At 36.5% G+C, this 21276-nt stretch overlaps 1 protein-coding gene across 2 annotated transcripts; it reads left to right on the plus strand.

The window, feature by feature from the left end:
• Window positions 1-912: 912 nt before the first annotated feature.
• LOC149820388 (Regulator of chromosome condensation (RCC1) family protein) lies at window positions 913-21049 on the plus strand. Of its 2 annotated transcripts, XM_089982257.1 has the most exons (6): window positions 913-1028; window positions 1132-1308; window positions 17982-18017; window positions 19224-19348; window positions 19418-20484; window positions 20579-20636. In XM_089982257.1, exons 1-6 carry the CDS (start codon window positions 938-940, stop codon window positions 20631-20633), a joined length of 1551 nt encoding a protein of 516 aa, XP_089838383.1. In that variant the 5' UTR covers window positions 913-937; the 3' UTR covers window positions 20634-20636. The 2 variants fall into 2 exon arrangements, with proteins under 2 accessions (XP_089838383.1, XP_089838382.1); XM_089982256.1 differs by having other exon boundaries at window positions 19418-21049.
• The last annotated feature ends 227 nt before the right edge of the window (window positions 21050-21276 follow it).

Genomic DNA, 21276 nt, shown 5'->3' on the forward strand with positions numbered 1-21276 from the left:
AACAAGAGGTATTAGTGTGACATTTGTCAATAGAAATTAAAATTAAGTGACCGTTATATATATATATATATATAGAGAGAGAGAGAGAGAGGGAGAGAGAGAGAGGGAAATAAACAGTACATGTGAGAGGGCTTAAAAAGGAAAAAATATTAAAAAAAAAACAATTGGCTCTTTAAAAAAATGTTGATTATCTGAAGTTGTTGCTATTATGCCATTTTACATAATAGAGATTATTTTTAAAATATCTCACTAATCATGGCATAATACACCAAACTACTTGCTTTGAAACACCCTAACAAAATCGAGATATTGAAAGGAAAAAAAATCATTTACATGAGTCACTCAGTTAATCATGTTTTAAATTAACATTCCAAAGCTTATCTTAATTGCTTGCTATTTTGCTAATCGTTAATCAAGTCAAGTTCTTAATTATTGTAGCCCCCTGGAGCTGCTTAAAGAAAAACCCATCTCTTTGTCTCACGAGGTGTAGAATCCCCAGATTGCTTATCAAAATGAAAAGAGAATTTTCAAAAAAGTACTTAATGTTTTGGAGATAACAAAAAAGCGTATAAGTTTCGGATATCTTTAAAAGCACGAACATAATTTATGCTTCGTTAGTTAAAATATATATGCATTTTTTAAAATTTTCAAAAAATAAAAAAACGTTGCCATACGACCTGGGGGACTCAGCCTACTGTGTAGGGACGTGCCTTACCTAGTCCGAACTGTTGAAGGCAACGACAATCTGGTCATTGAAACTCAGTCAAAGGGCAAATTCCGTCATTTCGAAAGTACAAAGCCATTTTTAGCCTCTAAGCAAGGAAATGAGGGTAATTTCGTAAATTGTAAGCAGACGCGAACGCAGAAGATATATTATTTTATACATCTCCAGGTTCCCTTTCTGTTGGTGGATAGAAACGTAGAAATTCCGGCGAAAATGGACGCCGGAAACCCCCCAAATTCCGGCAATTTGTCGGCGAAGGTGATCCAAATCTCCACCGGAGAAGCGCACACCCTCGCCCTAACCGGTGAGTTTTCCCGCCTGGATCTCGAAAGAAGGATTAGTTCCCCAATTACCGAGAACTTGTTTCCGTTTCTTGTTCTGACGAGATCACGATTTCACGATCGCAGCCGCGGGAGAAGTGTTCTCGTGGGGGCGCGGGACGTTTGGGAGGCTCGGGATAGGCGGGGAGAGGGACGAGACGAGGCCGGTCCGAGTCCGATTTGTATCGGAGAAGAAGGGCTCGGAGAGGCCGCCGAGAATCGTCGGCATCGCCGCCGGGGCTTACCATAGTCTGGCTTTGGAAGGTTAGGGTTCTCGTATTTTCTCTCCTTTTTGCTTTTTCTTTTTCTCTTTTCTCTAAATTTTCTGTCGTAATTACCCCAATTTTTTTGTGGGGAGGGAGGGCGACAGGTCACGGAAGACTGGAACTCTCGGGTTTTAGGATTTTGGATAAACTAGTAGTATAATATGACAAATAAAGCAGTTTAACACGAATACAAGGTGCTTTTAGATATAAAGTCCACCCCAGTATAGTGCCAACTGTGCGGAAAAGCAGTGACAATCTCAGAATTGATGAAAAGATGAGGTAGAGTTTAGGGAAACGATCTTAATTTGACACATGACTATATAATTTTAAGTTTGGCTTAATCTCAGACATAGTCCTCAGATTTTGGTATGTTTTTAATTGTTTATTCTGGTCGGGTAGCAGGCCTACCCGGACTCAGTCTCTTATAGAAGCTCTGATTTATAGATGATTAGGTTTTGGATGGAGTTTTCATATCCAAATTGGATAAAGATATGAAATTAAAGATCCTAATTCAAACAGATTGTCCGAATCCTGGTAGTACCTATACAAGTGCGATCTTCTTATAAAGTACTGTCGATATTGGCGACATTATTTAGGCTCAGTTACCAAACAATCCCTTTGATTGACAACGTTTCCCTTGAGATTGGTAAAAATACGTACTTAGAGCATGTCAGGAACATGGTACACATAATACTAATAGACTATATATCATGCATGATACATATGTAAATATAAAGTGAGTGCTAAAGTAATAAATGAGTATTTTTTAGGATATTACTTAATATATGTGTCTAATTAAGTGTTTAGAAAGAGTAAAGAAAAGTCACATAGCTTTACTCTTAGTAGTCAACTTTACTTCCATTTCTTCAAGTAGCCATCTCAACCATATTATGTCATTAATAGTCTGTCCCAGAGGTTGTAGAAGATAAAGCTACTCTTTGTTGCTTTTTACTCATTCATGATACTAAAGAGTTACTAAAAAAAATACAGGATTCTGGTGTATAATATCTATCTTTGGATGATCTTTCAAAGACTTAATTGTAGTATGCTCTCAACTCTAACTTTGATGATGTGAGGAAAAACAATCCATGATGCATGGTGGTATGAAGATATCGAATGATCCTGAAAACAATTTTCAAATAGACTTATATGGAAACACTCATGAAGTGACTTACCACAGGCACTGCACTGCAAAGGTAATGTAAAGTCTAGAAACGATAAAGTAGATCAAGCTTCCCACAAGCTTCATATATACAGTAGGATCCTCCAACAATTCACCATCATCATGCTTCAATTTAGCATTTGGTTCGATGGGAGTATCAACATGTTTACAATCATTTACCAATCTGGTTTTAGCTATTAGATCAGCTACATATGCTAAGTTAAAAGGTATCCTCTTTTAGCATGTGCAACTTCAAGGTCTAGAAAATATTTCAACTTTCTTAGGTCTTTCATCTCATCAACTTTCCTCTTCACTTTTGCAATAACCAGTGGATCATCACCTATAATGATTATATCATCTACATAGATTAACAATAAACAATGTCCAATACTGAATGAGAATACGAATAAGGCTGGATCACGAAAGCTGTCTAAAGTCAAGAATTTTTATTATTGCGCTGAACTTTTGAAACCATGTTCAAGGAGCTTGTTTCAATCCATATAATGCTCGTCTAAGCCTACAAACTCTTCCCTTTTGATTTTTCACTCCTTGAAGTAACTCCATATAAACCTCTTTTTCCAGATCTGTATTCAAGAATGCATTATTATATCTAACTACCACAAGTCCCAACCCTTAACTGCAAATACTACTAATAGGGTTCTAATGGCAGTCATGTGTGCCACTGAAGCAAAGATTTTTGCAAATTCTATACCTATGTCATAGGGATATGCCCTTTTGGGTAGTGTACTTGTGTCAAATGAATACAGTACAGATACGGTTCGGATACAATCAAACCATATCCAACACAATTTGACCATATCCAACCCTTTTTTGTCTCAACCTAAGCGTATTATTTGGCTAAGACTCTCATAAACCCTTACCTTTTATGTCTATAACCATATTTGACTAATTTGACCATCAATTTTAGGTCAAACAGTTGGTTAAACACTATAGAACTAAAACTAAAAAAATTGACTCCAATGTGGATAAAGTTTGCACCCCTGACCAGACCACTTAAATTCAGTTTGCCACTATCATAAACATAAACACATCACATTCTTCTCCTCCCTCCTCAACCCCCCCTCCCCCCCCCCCCCCCCCCCACACACACACACACATATATATATATATATATATATATATATATATATATATATATATATATATATATATCCGAATCTTGTTTTACGAAAATTGTTATTCGTACGATTAGAACCTGTATCGTATCTTGTTTCCGTATCCATGACTTGGTCTATACCATATGATTGCCTTATATCGCTTAATTGTCCTATCAACCTTGATCTTTACCTCATGCACCCATTTACATTCGATCACATTCTTTTGTTCAGGAGGTTTCACTAAGTTCCAAGCCTTTATTCTTTCTAAAGAATTCAATTCCTCACTCATTGCTTGTTGTCATTCTGGATCTGCAACAACTTCATCATATGTCTTAGGCTCATAGTAGGAATGAAGGGAAGAAAGACTTGGTGAGTAGCAGAGAAAGACTTCTAAGAAATAAAATGAAGTGGTAGGTATAAAAGGATGAGTACTATCGCGTACCTCTAATGGAAGAGGATCATGTATTGTCTCTTTAGGATCAATAGAACGAATATTTGGACTTCGTTGAAAAGGATCCTCTGAAACCAAATGTGCACAAGTACAATGCCACTAATGGGCTACAAAGAGTGCACAAACACAAAAGCCTCTAATGGGCAAAATACAATAAGCCACAAAGGCTAGCACAAATAACTCACAAAGAGTATTATTGAGAGATAGAGAATACACAAAATATAAAAAATATTTTATATTGAAAATGCTTGATACAAGCATAACAAAGAGGCGAAAGGCCTCTTTAAATAGGCCTTTACAAGGCTCTAAGAGTTGTTGGGGAGCTCCCAACGACTATAATTATAGCCGTAGGGAAACCCCCAATGACTCTAAGGGCCATTTACAACAATGCCTTTTCACAAATGCGAAAGGGCCAAAATACAAAAGTAACAGAAAAATAAAAAGTACAATGCTGCCCCTAATGGAGTCTGGACAACTCCTATTATAAAATAAGAAAATGACAAAAATGCTCCTATAGGACATTGCTAATTATAAAGCATGTAAGCATAATATATATACATAAACAAGTCAATATATATACGTATATAAATATGTATATATTTTAACACCCTCCCTCAAACTGACACTGAGATCATCGAAAGTTTGTATAGAAGGAATGAAAACCGAAGAGATGACAAAGCTTTGGTGAAGAAATCCACAAGTTGGCATTCTGATGTGACATAGAGAAGTTCAATGGTGCCCTTCAAATACTCATCATGAACATAATGAGAATCAATCTCTGTATGCTTTGTCCGTTCATGAAGGGTGTGGTTGTAATCAATATAAAGCACACTTTTGTTGTTGCAGTACATCTTCAAAGGAGTATAGATGATGACTCCCATGTCTTTAAGCAAACTTCTCAAACCAAACAATCTCAGTTGTAGTGGTCGCAATCACCCTATATTCAGCTTCAGTGGAAGACAGTGACACTTTTTGTTTCTTGAATCTTCATGATATCAACGAATCACAAAAAAAAATACAGTAACCTGTATTAGAAATACTATCATTGAGATTACCACCCTAATAAGAGTCAGTATAGGCAATTAAACTAAGAGATGAATTAGAGGATAAGAAAAATCCTTTTGTCATTGTCTCCTTCAAGTATTTGATAATACATACGACTGCTACCATGTGAACAATGGTCGGTGCATGCTGAAATTGGTTTGCATTATGAACTACATGTGCTATATCTAGCCTGGTGATAGATAAATACGTAAGTGACCCAACTGATGATAAGGGTTAGAATCTTCTAAAGGTTGCATCATTGACCCTCATCTTTGCATTGATTACTTCTGGAGTATCCACCTTCTCTTCGTCAGTTAGTCCAGATTTAGCAATTATATCTGATGCATGTTTCATCTGAGAGAGTTCATATACATTAGGAGAATATGCAACTTCAATACCTAAAAAAATCCAAGGTCAGTTATATCAAATTTTTTTTTAAGAATATTTTTAATTGTTTCAATGCCTTTTTTATCACTTCACTGTACCCTATGAAAGCACATTCAAGAGCTTTTGGTGAAAGTTTATTCTTACCTTGGAAAAGAACGAAACATTGCATGCAAATACCCTTAATCTTTTGAAATTCGAGAATATTTTTGAATAATTTTTCAAAAGGTGAAATATTTTTTAGAGAAAAAGAAACCATTCAATTGATAAGATATATATCAGTAAGCATGACTTCTACCCAAAAACATCTAGGAATATTTTTGGAAATGAGAAGGGTCCTACTTGTTTCAACAATGTGCCTATGTTTTCTTTCCATAAGACCAATTTGTTGGAGAATATTTGAATAAGATCTTTGGTGAATAATTCTATTTTGTTTAAAATAATTTTGAAATTCATTTGACATATATTCACCACCCAAATCAAATCTAAAAATGGATATAATAGTTTGAAATTGGTTTTTGATAACAATATAAAATTCTTTAAAAATGGAAAAGAAGTCGGATTTGAACCTAAGTATACCTAGTATAATAATCAACAAAAATAACATAGTAGAAATAACCTCATTTTGATATGACTAACACCGGTTTCCATACATCCGAATGCACCAACTCAAATGGTTTTTTAGAAACAAAGTTACTATTATGAAAAGGGTAATAATGTATTTTTCCAAGAATATAATCATTGCAAGTAAATTCCTTTTCATTATAATTTTTTTTAAAGAATAGAAAGAGATACAATTTAGATACGCTTGGATGACCAAGTCTTTTGTGCCAAGTGATAATATCCCTAAATTGGAAGGTAAAAACAAAAAATTCATATAGTAGAGGTCCCCTCTCCTATGGCCTTGCACAATTAGCTTTCCGGATCAGAGATTCTGCACAGAGCTATCCGTAGGTGAAAAAGGGACTCTATAACCATGATCGAATATTTAAGAAACCAAAAAAATATTTAAGTTAGGTTTTGTTATAATTCTAATTTTTGGAACAAAAAATTCCTTTGATTTGCTCAAAACATTTTCAAGATTTTCTATTCCTTTAACATTTAAGGAAGTACCATCAGCGGTAGAAACAAAGGATTTAAATGAGTTGGTGTTTTGTTTGGATAAAAGAGAGGCATTCAAAGTCATATGAAAAGAAGCACTCGAGTCAAATATCCAAGAAGACATACCGGGAGTTGATTAGACCGCGGCACCGAAAGTGGATAGGGTAGAGGAGTTCTTCTTCATAAATTGTTAGAGAGCTTCTGTAAGTTGATGTTTCCATTCCTCTTTGATTCTTCATTTGCTTTGAATGACTTCTCTTCAGTGGAAGCTACTTTCTTCTTAAGTTTGGGATAATCGAGTTTGATGTCTAGGCTCATTGCAAAAATGTTCTTCCTCTACAATAGTTATTCCTCCCAAAGTGAGGTGGCTTATATGCATTTATGTTCTTCCCGGTCTAGAAACTACGTGTACTTTATCAACTTCCTTATTTATTAAAGACGAGTCTCTTCTTGGCAAAGTTTGGCAAGTGCTTCATTAAGAGGAGGAAAGGTTCTATGGAGGATCCCCTTACTTTCTTAAATTCGGGACAGAGGCCGTGAAGAAATTAAAAAAATTGTTCTTTCTCTATTTGACGTTGCCTCATCTCAATAGCTTCTCCTTATTGAGGTTCAAGAAGAGCAAGTTCATCCCACAATGGGGATAAGGTACTAAAGTAATCACGAATAGATGTATCACCTTGCTTTGTAGATCTTACTTTTTCTTGCAAGAAGAAATGCCTATCATGGTTTTCTTGTGTGTATATTACCTTTCATAAAAATCCAAGTTTCATTGGCTTTTTCTAAATTTTGTAAGATTAGCACAAATTTTGAGCTTAGCGTTGCTCATGAATCATGTCAATTGTAATAAGATGAGAGGAAAACAAATACATGCCAACTAAGGGCATACAAATACACAATACAATGTTCACAACCATAAATCCACTTAAGGATAACACAATAAGCCAACTAGGGCTTGCAACACAATGTAAAAATATAGATTTTATTGATAAAATGCTTAGTGTGAGGCATAAAAATAAATGAGGACAATGTGTCCCTATTTATATACAACACACAAAAGAGGGAGAGCCTTGGGAGCTACCAATGGCTATATCTATAGCCGTTGGGAGTACCCCCAACGTCTCTATGGGTAATCCCCATAGAGCCCCTTAAGGCAATAAAAATACATTTAATTAAAAAAAAATAAAACATTGTCTAACTAACCTATTCCTATTGAACTAACTTAGTTACATAATATAAAATGACCAAAATGCCCCTATTGGGATTATATATATATATATATATTCTTTCATATTTAAGAATATATATATATATAAATACATATTTTAACACCCCTCAAACTTACGGTGTATACACTGAAAGTTTGTTAAGAATATGAAATGTGGTGCAACAAGAGCTTTGGTGAAAAAGTCGGTAACTTGGCACTCAGAAGTGACATATGGAAGCTCGATGATTTCTTTCAAATATTCATGTCGTATATAATGACAATCTATTTCGATATGCTTGGTACGCGCATAGAAGGTGTGGGTGCTGGCAATATAGATGACACTTTTGTTGTTGCAACACATCTTCGAAGGTCTGGAGATGTCTATTCCCATATCTTTTAGAAGATTCCTTAGCCATACAAATTTCATAGTTGTAGTTATAGCCCTATATTCAGCTTCAGTAGATGATAGTGAGACTTTTTGCTGCTTCTTGCACCACCATAAAATTAGAGGAATCCCCGAATTTCAAAAGAAACTCTTATACAAAATTACAAAACGTGCTCAGGGTTGAAATAACAGAGAAAGATTCCTTAGCCATACAAGTTTCATAGTTGTAGTTATAGCCCTATATTCAGCTTCAGTAGATGATAGTGAGACTTTTTGCTGCTTCTTGCACCACCATAAAATTAGGGGAATCCCCGAATTTCAAAAGAAACCCTTATACAAAATTACAAAACGTGCTCAGGGTTGAAACAACAGAGAAAGTGGGATCTTGATATCATCGCGTCATCGCTTGCTGCATCAACCTAATAATGACTTATATCTCATAAAACGGGTCAGACTTATGAAAGTTTGGTAGGTGTATAGATATAAAAAATCAGAACAAGACTAATATATGTGTTATTCCTTTAGTAATGTGCAGTTTCAGAATAAGTAAAATGAGCACGGTAATCTTGTTTCGATAATTAACTGACCTGAGGGTACGCACAACGTTTTGTAATTTTGTATAAGGGTTTCTTTTGAAATTTCTTTTTTTGTGTAAACTTTAATTATCAAAAACCTTGTTTTGAATCTATGTGGTTTTAATGATTGTATGGAAATACAAATACATTGTGCAAGGAAAGTTTGCATGTAATGCGCCCAAGGTCCGTTGACTTGTTCTTTCGAACACTGTTTTTCGTTGAACTACCATTTTAAACTCTGAAAAAGGATTAATTGTCAAGTTTCGATTTTTTTTAAAAGTTTACAAGTTTGGGATTTTGGGATGTTACAGCTTTGGAATTAGAGCAAGACTAACATATGCATTATTCCTTTTGTCATGTGCACTTTCAGAATAAGTAAAATGCACTCTTTCTCTGTTGTTTCACTCTTGAGCACGGTTTGTAATTTTGTATAAGGGTTTCTTTTGAAATTCCTCTTTTTGTGTAAATTTTAATTATCAAAAACATTGTTTTGAATCTATGTGATTTCAATGATTGTATGGAGATACAAATCCATTGTGTAAGAAAAGCTCGCCTGTAATGCACTCAAGGTCCATTGACTTGTTCTTTCAAATACTGTTTTTCGCTGAACTGTCATTTTAAACTTTGAAAAATGATTGATTTCCAAGTTTCAAATTTTTCCTAAAAGTTTTCAAGTTCGGGATTTTGGGTCGTTACAAATATAGATGGCACTCTTGTTGTCGCAACACATCTTCGAAGGTCTGGAGATGTCTATTCTCATTTCTTTTAGAAGATTCATTAGCCATACAAGTTTCATAGTTGTTATAGCTTAGTCTTATATTCAGCTTCAGTAGATGATAGTGAGACTTTCTGCTGCTTCTTGCACCGCCATGAAATTAGGGAATCCCCTAAAAAAACACAAAAACCAGTAATTGAGACCCTATTATTTGGATTTCCTCTCTAATTAGCATCAATATAAGCAAGCAAATCTAAAGATGAGGATAAGGATAAGAAAAACCCTTTATTTATAGAATTCTTTATATATCTCACAATCTGCAACACAACACTCATGTGTACGGTGGTTGACAGAGTGAACAACATGAGCCATGTCTGGTTTGATGATTGTTAAATAAGTAAGCGACCTAATTAATTGTCTATATGGAGTAGGATTGTCTATAAGTGTCCCATCTTCAAGTCTCAACTTTGCATTGACAACTTCAGGTGTCTCCACTTTCTTGTCATTTGTAATACCAGACTTAGCACAAATATCAGAAAAAAGCTTCAGCTGAGAAAGAATATAGCCCCTAAGAGAGTAGGTGACTTCAATACCTAAAAAATATCTTTAAAATCCTAAGTCAAATATATAAAAAAAAATTAAAATATTTTTAATTTCATTAACTCCTTGTTCATCATTCCCTGTTATTATCATGTCATCTACGTGTAATAAGAGAATGACAATATTGGTACTTGTACTTTTAACAAAAATAACAGTGTCAGTATAACCCAAATGAATTATAACACTACTAAATCTATCATACGAGGCTTTTGGGGCTTTCTTAATCTAAGAATTTTCCCTTTGTCAATACTAAAACCCGGTGGGGGTCCATATAATCTTCCTCATTTAATTCTCCATTGAGAAAAACGTTTTTGACATCTAGTTGATAGATAGACAATTTTTGTATGAAAGTTACGACTATTAGGGTTCTAACAGTAGTCATCCTAAATACAGGGGCAAATTTTTTTTCATAGTCAATTATGTATTTTTGTGAATAGCTTTTAGAAACTAGCCTTGCTTTATATCTTTCTAGACTTCCATCACTCTTGGTTTTAACTTTGAACACCCATTTACAACCTATAATTTTCTTTTCTAAAGGTAAAGTAGTTATTTTTCTTGTTTTGGCTTTCATACGAGCATCTAATTTTACCTTCATGGCTTCATTTCAATGCGAGAAGTTTTTGGCTTCATTATAATTAGATGGTTCGTGATAAGAATGGAATGGTATTAGGCATGCTCTATAGTGTGGGGACAAGGAGTCATAAGACATAAACCTATTAGGTGGAATGGAAGGACGACTAGATCTTCTAAGGTTGGATTATTATATAGAAAGATTATAGTCAATCTCTAAATTTTTATTTAAAGATTCTTCTTCGGGATAAGAGTACTTTTCTAAAGCATTTTGAGGGTTATTTTCCTCACGTCGGGTATAAACATGTATGCCTTCATTAGACCTCTCATCTACTATATCACTATCCATAGCATGATGATCACAATGTTCTATACTCTTATTACTGGGATGGTTATCATCAACATTATCATTATCCAAAGTCTCATTATCATTCCTTGGAGCGAGATCAAATAAAAATGTATAGTCTACTTCATTTTTTTCATTTATTTGATCAAAGTCATTATCATTTTCTAAGGTCACATCTTTAGAAACATAAAGTTTGTTGTTTTTAAAGTCAAAACATCTATATCCCTTTTGTTTTTCCCTATATCCAATGAAGACACATTCAATGACTTTTGGGGATAATTTTTCTTTTTTGTATAGTAGTACAAAACATTTACAACAAAAAATCCACAATCTTTTGAAGTCGGGTATTATTTTAAATAACTTCTCACAAGGAGAAATATTTTGCATGGATGATGATGGCATTCGATTTATTAAATATGTTGATGTCAAATCGACTTTGACCCAAAAAGATTTTGTAATATTTTTAGAAATAAGGAGGGTCCTAGCGGTTTTTATAATATGTCTATGTTTTCTTTCCGCTAGCCCATTTTGTTGGGGAGGTCCAGGACAAAAGCTTTGATGGCAAATTCCATTTTGTATTAAGTAATTTTGAAATTCTTTTGACAAATATTCTCCACCCGAATCAGATCTAAGTGTGGTAATGTTACTTTAAAATTGATTTATTACTATCATATGAATTTTTTTAAAAAAAGAAAATACATCGGATTTTAAATTGAGAAAGTAAACCCATATATATATATATAGTAAAGTCACTATAAATGTCACGTAATATGAATAACCTCCTTTCGATATAACCGGAGAAGAACCCCAAACATCCGAATGCATTAACTCAAATGGTCTTTTAGAGATGAAAGTTCCCTTTGAAAAATGGATAAATTTTATTTTGCTAAGTATACAATCTTTGCATACCATATCTTTTTCTTTACAAAATATTTTCTTAAAAAGAAAAGGATACATTTTTTAATAGCTTGGGTGTCTAAGTCTTTTATGCAAAGTTTCAATATCATTATTGTGAACATAATTACAAAAAGACTTTGGTGGAAGAGATAAAAAGTCCATGAAATAGAGATCTTTTCTCCTATGTCCTTGCCCAATACGTTTCCTAGACCAAAGATCTTGTACAACGCAACTTTTAGATGAAAAGGAGATTTCGCATCCATGGTCGGTAATTTAAGAAACGGAAAAAATATTTAAATTCAACTTAGGAAAAATCCTAATTTTTGGAACAAAAAAGTTTTGAGAATCTAAATTTGTAATACTTTTAATTTTTAAAGATGTTTCATCGACGGTAGAAACACAAGAAAAATTTGGGTTAGTTTGTACGTCAGATAAAGTAATCTCATGTGGAGTCATATGAAATGAAGCTCCTGAATCAATAATCCATGAGCAATCACCGGGATAGGAAGAGGAGGCAATGACGACACCCGATGTAGAGGATGAAGATTTGAGCATTTGTTGAAGCCCCATAGTTAATTGACAAGGTGTATCTTTTAGTTCTCCTCAACTTTTGCCTTCTTCCTCTTTCTTTGGTGTGGATTCTTCTACGGAAGTCACCTTGTTTTTAAGCTTTGGACAAAAAGGTCTAGGGTGACCAGACTCATTGCAAAAGTGACAAATATGCTTTTTTTATCCTTTATAGTTGTTTCATGAACCATTTTGCCTTATAAATTGTGGAGGTTTATATGCTCTATCATTGTTTTTGAGCCTAGATATGACCATTACTTCTTCTCCTCTTTTAGCCATGCCAAGACGAGTTTCTTTCGGCATACTTCGACAATGACATCTTCTAAAGGAAGTGAAGATGTCTTACGAAGGAGAGAAGATCTTGTTCAAACTCTGAACTTAATCCATACAAAAATTGTAAAAAATATTCTTTTTTCATTTATTTCCGCCTAAGTTCCACATCTTCGGTAACCACCCACTTAGGCTCTAATAGTGTCAATTCATCCTAAAGAGGGGATAATGCACTAAAGAAATCACAAACACTTATGTAACCTTGCTTGGTTTTAATTTTCTCTTGCAAGTAATATTGTCTTGCAAAATCTTTTTAAGTGTACATACCTTTCATAAACGACCATGCTTCATTTGCCTTTCTAAATTTAGCAATATTAGCACAAATTTTCATTTTAACATTATTCATGAGCCATGCAAGAATCATAGCATGATTACTCTCTAAATCTATTTTTGATTGATCATTTTCAATAGCTTTAGATCGAGCATCTCCTTCAAGCGCCTTTTCTTGACTTCCTTAAGTTTGGTGAGCTTGAGTTGAGGTTCAAGAATCGTGCCTATCACTTATTCCCAAAGCTTCTTTTCTTTGAGGTTGTTCTCCATATCGGAGGCTCACATCATATAATTGGTACCATTGAGTTTGAAGAAAAGGTCAATCTTTTGTTCATGCCCCATTTGAATGATAGAGAAAGAGAAGCAGAGAAATGTAGAAGACCACTTGCAAAAACCACGATCATACAAACACTTTTGGATGCTTCTTCACGAACACACACTTTTCTCAAGATCAAGGGCTTTGATACCATGTAATGAGATGAGCGAAAAACAAATACAAGCCAACTAAGGGCATACAAACACACAGTACAATGTGCGCAACCACAAATCCACTTAAGGATAACACAATAAGCCAACTAGGGCTTGCAACACAATGTAAAAATATAGATTTTATTGATAAAATGCTTAGTGAGAAGCATAAAAATAAATGGGGACAATGTGTCCTTATTTATATACAACACACAAGAGAGAGAGCCTTGGGAGCTCCCATAGAGACGTCGGGACTCCCAACGGCTATATCTATAGCTGTCAGGAGCACCCCAACGTTTCTATGGGTAATCCCCATAGAGCCCCTTAAGGCAATAAAAATACATTTAATTAAAAAAAAAACTATCTAACTAACCTATTCCTATTGAACTAACTTAGTTACATAATATAAAATGACCAAAATGCCCTTGTTAGGATTATATATATTCTTTCATATTTAAGAATATATATATAAACACATATTTTAATAGTCAATATCTTAGCATGTTCACTTTCTCAATCCTCCATTTTGGATTGATATTCTTGGATAACCTTTTCCTTCTTTATTTAGAGTGATCTCTTGACCTCCTTCCTTTTTTTGGTGAACTTTAATTGTGGCTCGGGAACCATGCCGCTCACATAGCTCCAAAGTTTATGTTGTGAAAGAAACGATATAATCATTTTAATTTACATTTGACATGCTCTGGTCCTTTAAACCAACACGAGCATCTTGCATGTGAAGGCGAAACATCACTATGTAAATGATTTTCACAATGTGTCATTTGCATGCTTCGAGGTTACCACAGACCTCTAATCCTACTCATCGTAGTACAAACAATGTCGTACCAGTCTAAAAGTACAACTACGATGAGAAGGGTATGGGTTTCTCAAAAGAATACCCAACACAAAGTTTCACAAAGATAAATGTAAATAACTTATTTTGACATGTTTAGTCTTTTGAAACAGAAATACAACATCCAGGATATAAGATCACCATGAATCTGAAACACTTCTCCCAAATGTACTGACTTGGGGAAATCTAGTTGCTATTTAGTAACTCACAAAATTCTCAAGCTTTACTTTGCAAGACTACGTACTCGAGAAGCCGAAATCTGTGTAAGGAATTCTTTTCTCGAGGTTGTAGCGACCATACACAAATTTGCGTCTTTTCAAAAAGAACAAAAATGGTATGCGCCCTGTGAGGCTTGCATTTGAGGAGTCACAACTATCAAAATGCAAGTATGCGCGCTAAGCGCAGCGACAAGGAAAAGATAGAGAGCAGTAATGTGAAAGCAATAGCCTGTGCACTAAAGCGCTACGACAAAGCAAATACAGAAATTGTAAATGCAAAAGCAAGCCTATGTACTCAAGCGCATCGGTAAAGTAAAGACAGAAAGCAGTAAAGATAAAAGGTAAAAGCGAAAGCAAAAGCCTGTGCACAAAGAGCGCGGAGGCAACAGAAAGCAGTAGAGACAGAAAGTAAATGTAAAAGCAAAAGCCTGTGCACAAAGAACGTGATAGCAATAGAAAGCAGTAAAGAAAGAAAGTAAATGTAAAAGCAAAAGCCTGTGCACAAAAAGCGTGGTGGCAACAAAAAGCAGTAAAGACAGGAATAAAAAAGGACAAGGATCGCGAAACCGCGTCCTTGAGTTAAAGGCGTATATATATAAATATACGTATACATATATATGTATGTCTTTGTCATTTTTTTCTTATTTTAGTTTTAGTTGCTTAATTTTAGTTCGTTCATTGTCCTTTGCGCAACTTTTCCCTACCTTGGGGAGTCATGGCGTTGCGCACGTCTTCGAGTAAAAGTGATGAACGTCTTGGGCCGCGGGGCGCGAGCGGAATCCGTCGTGCGAGCTGCAAAAGGTAAAAGGTGAGTATCATGCTTAAAATTTAAAAAGAAAAGGGGGTTGAGACCCCAAATAAGGTAGGGTTGTGTCCCTACCCGCCACACAATAAAGGGAAGGAGGAAGGGGCAGGGGGCACAACCCTTGCCCACTGGGGAGGGGGGCAGTAGCACCCCTTCTCTGATAAGGGAGGGGTGGCGTCCCCTCCCTTGCAGAAGAAATATGATGGAGGCAGGGGTTTGCCCCTGCCTGTCGAAGTTAGGAGGCAGGGGCTCTGCCCCTGCCTATTGGAAAGTAAAGCAGCAGGGGCAAAGCCCCTGCCTACCGAAAAGGTAAAGATGCAGGGGCTTTTGCCCCTGCCTATCGGGGGGTAACAAGGCGGAGATAGGACTTTGCCCCTGCCTGCCGACCGGATGACAAAAGAAGACAGAGAAGACGAAGACATCGAGAAGAAGACAGGGAGAGAGAGAGAGAGGTTACTTGCGACGTGATTGGCGAAGGGGGGGGGGGGGGGGGGGTGAGCGTCGACGTTGGCGGGAGGGGCTCTCACAAGAGGTCCGACAACGGGTCGCCGGAGAATGAGGAGCGAGAGGGGGAGAATGAGAGCAGGAGAGGGAGCGAGAATCGGGGGTCGGGCGACGTCGGGTGCTCGGCAAGGTCGTCGGAGGGGGAAGGGGGTCAGGTGAGGTCACCGAAGGGGGAACACAGCGAAAAGGGGGAGAGAGTAGAAGGGGAGAAACAGGGGTTTCTTGAATGAGAAACCCTCTCTTTAAATAGGCATGGGGTCGATGGGGTGGTAAAAAGGGATACCCGGGTCCGGGTCAGATCCGGATCTAAATATGTTTTTTTTTTTTTTTGCAAAAAGCACATGCTGGAGTGAACATTCCCAAAGGGAAAGCTTTTTGTTTGAACAAAACCTTGTATGGTTTAAAACAAGCTCCAAAAGCTTGGTATGACAGGTTTAATAGAATTATGCTTGATATTGGCTTTAGATTCTAACACAACTTTATTTGTTAAGAATTCTAGTGCAGGTATCATCATCCTTCTTTTGTATGTAGAGGACATGATCATCATCGGTGGCGATAAACACAGAGTTGATGATATTAAAAAATTACTCAAAAATCATTTTAAAATGACTGACTTAGGTCTTTTAAGATACTTTCTAGAGATTGAAGTTGTTTATTTCCCTAGAAGGTACTTGTTGTCTCAGTCTAAATTTACTTTTTACATTTTTTTCAAGTATAGGATAATAGATGATAAGGGAGTCGATACTCTCGATATTGTCAATGTGAAGATGCAAATTGATGATGAAGAGTCACTTGAAGATCTAACGCCTATTCGACAACTTATTGAGGCACTCTCTTATATTTCAATCACTAAACCAGATATTTCACATGTTGTACCCACAACTAGTCAATTTCAACATGCTCTTACCTTTGTGAACACGAGTTGTTTTACGAATCATTGGATATATTAAAACATTTATTTCTAGAGGTTTTGTTATGTCCGCTTCATCTCAATTAGATTTAATTGCTTATGTTGATGCTGACTGGAGAGGTGACCCTAATAACAGATACTCAAACACGGGTTTTTGTGTTTTTTAGGCAAATCTCTAATATCGTGGCGGTGCAAGAAACAAAAGAAGCTCTCACTTTTGTCAACTGAAGTTGAATACTGAGTCATGGCTACTACCACGATGAAGGTGGTTTGGCTACGAAGATTGTTGGCGGATATGATAATTCAAGTAATAGGAGACTTAAAAATATTTTGTGACAACAAGAGTACGATATACATTGCCAGCAACCATACATTTCATGAGCGCAACAAACATATAGAAATGAAGTATTACTATATACGCGAGAAGTACTTACATGGCACTATTGATTTGCCATACTTTACATCAGAAAACCAGTTGACAGACTTCTTCACCAAACCCCTTAGAGCTCCTAGATTCAACTTCTTTTTAAGCAAACTTTTGGCTATTTTACCGTAAGTTTGAGGGAAAGTGTTAAAATATGTAATTTTTGTACATGTGTGTCTATATATATTATAATACATGTATATATGTGTATTTATATATACATATAAATATATATACAATATTTTTTTTTATTATTCATTTTTTGTAACTTTTTTTATTTAATTTATTTTAGTCAACTCAAAGTTTACTAGGACTAGCCATTAGGCTCTAGTCTAATGGCTAGTCATTCTAGCCGTTGGACTAGGTCCAATGACTAGCTGTTGGATCTAGTCCAATGGCTAGATGGTGTCCTCTCTCCTTTCTTTATTCTCACACTCTCATTTGTATATACATAGGGGTGAACCCCCTTTGTTCTTTATTGCTTCTTGCATTTTTGGTAAATAAATAAAATTATAATTTTTATATTGAGAGTCTCTTTGGTGAGAGCCCTTTGTGGGTTTTGTGATTGAGCTCTTTCTCACTTGTGTGCTTGTCCATTTGGGACTTTAATGGACATTCTTGTTTGTGTGAAGACTCATTTCCTTACAGTGCTTTGTCCATCTGCATGAACACGCTTTTGCACCTAGAACTTGCCCTATAAACTATGGCCACATTAGTGTTCTGTTCTGTGACTTCTGTCACATTTTTCTAATTTATTGACTTTTCATTTGCAGATGATGGATCAGTCTGGTCTTGGGGTTATAATGTCTGTATCCTCTAAATTATGTAATTAGTGATGTATGTTGTAGTTTACTGTACATGCAAACTGTTACTGATTCTTCATGCATTTTCCTTTGCTTTTTGTCTTTCTTTTTTCCAGTAGTCATGCTGAGTGTTCTGGCCCCACCTGATATTCGTACCTTAATCCAGATCACAAATAATATATTGGTACAGGTCATAGCTGGCATCCAATTAGGATACTTACATTTCCAATATTGCACCTACGCGAGCCAGTGGCATGTCACAATGACAATTGACAAGCAACGGCCCTTATTGTCAGTTTTACAATGCATAAAGAAAAATGTTACTTTGAGGCACGCTGTTGCTCTACTGTTTCTAATAATTTCAGCTTCAAGTTGCTGATTGCCTAGAGCTTCCATAACAATGTTCGAACTTGAAGTTCTGGGTTATGTGATCATTCTCCAAATAAACCCCACCAGTGAAAATAAATTCAGCTTGTGCATAAAGATTGCATATTGCAAAATAAAATCCTTTACTTTTACCCAACGTGGCAAACTGGATCCTAAGATGATTATCTCAAGGAGGCTTCCAAGGCTCAGATAGAGGGCCTTGCTGCACCAAAGAGTAAGGAGTTTCCTGGTCTAATTTGTCCACTGCAAACTCTTGAACGCCTCTCAGCGTGCTGCCGAGACTTCTCTTAAAGTTCTCAATGTGGTAAACTTCTTCATGAGTAATCTTGTTCCTCATCATCCAAACTTTCCATATATCAATATGGAAAATTATGTCTCAACAGCATTGAGTCCACTGGGCATGAAAAAACGAGCTGACCCACCAACAAATTTCTGCAGGGCACACGAATGAGGTGATCCTCTTTTCTGGAAACTTTAGGGATACTTCTCCACAAATCGTTGCACAATCACATTGGAAATAAAGATGGCCATGACTCTTCTTTACTTCAAGAAATATGAAAACTGTTGAGGAAGGTGACACCTTTTCACTGAATCCTCTCGTGTAGGCTGAAGATTGCCAGCTGCAACATATAATATCAAACAGCCCTGGGAATCTGATGCTTGGCCCAAATATATTTTTTCCAGTCCTCTATCTGCACTTTTCCCCAGATCTCTACCTGCCCTTTGGATCTTAGAAAGTCCCAGATGTTTTTCATTGACATTTACTCGGGTGTCTGTTTCCTGTAAATTACAATTTCATTAGTTGGTTCCTTGACATTTGCATGGATGGACAACTTGGTGTGGATTCAGAGAATTCTTTGGTTCCTATTTTCTTGGACCAGTTTCTTGAGCGTGCTTCTCCTCGCTCGTTGGAGGGTGAATCAGATTCTCGAAGCAATGCACAATTGAAGGTATGATTGATTTCACGTGCACTTTAGATCACTATTCTTATATTGACTCATGTTTGATATCAATGGCAGGTTCTTTCAATTATGGCAGGCGGAATGATGTCATTTGTGATTGATAGTATTGGAGGCCTATGGATGTGGGGCAATTGTCCTCAACTTAGTAAGGATGGTGATGGACTTTTCTGTCTTGTTAACATTCCCACTCCGCAACCTGTATGGTTTTTCCATGGTCGTCATGTTGTCAAGGTAGCATGCGGAAATGAGCATGTAGTAGTGCTGGCCAGTCCTGGGGATACTGTTTCTGGAGGTGATCTCTTATGCTACTCTTGGGGTAATAACAATCAAGGCCAGTTGGGTCTTGGGGATAATGAATGCAGGCTGCACCCTGAAATTGTAAAAGCTTTTGACATTGAGTCCCCATGGAGTATCTATGAACTAGCTTGTGGAGCATTTCACACTGCCTTGCTGACCCGTATGAAGGCACACTCCAAAGTGATAGATGCACGTGAGTTGGGAAATATACGATTGGAAGATAGAGTAAGTGTTTGCTGGACATTTGGTCTCGGTGATAATGGACAACTTGGCCATGGAAAGGCCAAAAGATCAAATTTTCCAGAACCTGTAAATGGATTGCCAGATGATGTGCTGCTCAAGTCTGTCGACTGTGGCTTATTCCACACTTGTGTTGTTTCTGAGGCTGGTGATGTGTGGGTATGGGGGATGGAGAAAGGTCTTGGTCTCTGTCCTGAAGCAACATTTTCTGGAGAAGATTCAGGAGATGCGCTCACTCCTTTCAGAGTATTGTGCAAGGAACGTAAGGGTGCAGATTTTTTTTCCCCTGTGCAAGTAGCATGTGGTGCTGCCCATACTGTCCTTGTAGCACGTGATGGGTATAAGCTGTGGGCTTGGGGTCGAGGACATTGTGGTGTTCTCGGAAATGGTAACACAGCCAACAGTTTCATTCCTTGCACAGTGATGTGGCCGCCACTTCATATGGATTTTGAGACAAAGGAAACACTCGACGAGGAAGAAAAGTACAAATCCATTGAATCTGTAAAATTAGTTGAGAGGGATGAAGGATCGTCATCCACTTTGGAGGACATGCAAGTTCTCAATTCAAAAATAGCTCTAATGGAAAGGTATGTAAACATATTGCACACATATATATTTGGTGACAAGTTTGAGGAGTTGGGTCTTCCTCTGAGACTAGATAATTCGATGACTGATGTTCAGATGGTGTGGAGGAAGATGTTGGATTCAGCAGATGACAGGAAGCTCAATCAAGTAAAAAGCTTTTATCAAAGCATGCTAGTTGGCGTGGAGGAAAAAATGATGAAAAGAAGGGTACAGGAATTGGTCAGGGATTGCCTAAGCTCCTTATCTACTGAGGCGAAAGTTTCACTGGAGAAGTCATTGAGTTTCTAATGAGATCTAGGCACACGTACAGACATCCCAAAACTGTGGTTCTCTACACAATTCAAGATCCAAGAAGGCAAAATATACACTGCTCAGAATCCAGTACTGGGAATCAGGTGGGCCAAACATTCTTGGATATAATTCACTCTGCTGTCATGCATTCTTTGTTATTCAAAGTCCTGTCTAATTGTCCATCTAGAAAAAATTTGCACCGTTCATGTATAATTTATACAGAAAATGACCGTATTTTACGGCAAAAATGACAAAAATGATATGTTTCTAGAAAAATCATGCAATTTAGAAAATCCACTAGATGTCCAAAATTACAAATAACAAACTTGCTTGAACCTTTTTACCCTTTGCATGTGCAAAACTCACGAAGTTTGAGCGATATATCGCTCTGCTTGTTGGGTATCGCAAACTCTCAAAGGGAAGTTCGCATGTTTTTTTTGTGGACATCACGAAGTTCGTATAATCATCATGTTAAACTCAAACCTCAAAACTTTGCAAATGCC

The sequence above is a fragment of the Nuphar pumila genome, chromosome 12 (genome assembly GCF_984573655.1).
Source record: "Nuphar pumila chromosome 12, dmNupPumi1.hap1.1, whole genome shotgun sequence".
Classification (NCBI taxonomy): Eukaryota; Viridiplantae; Streptophyta; class Magnoliopsida; order Nymphaeales; family Nymphaeaceae; genus Nuphar; species Nuphar pumila.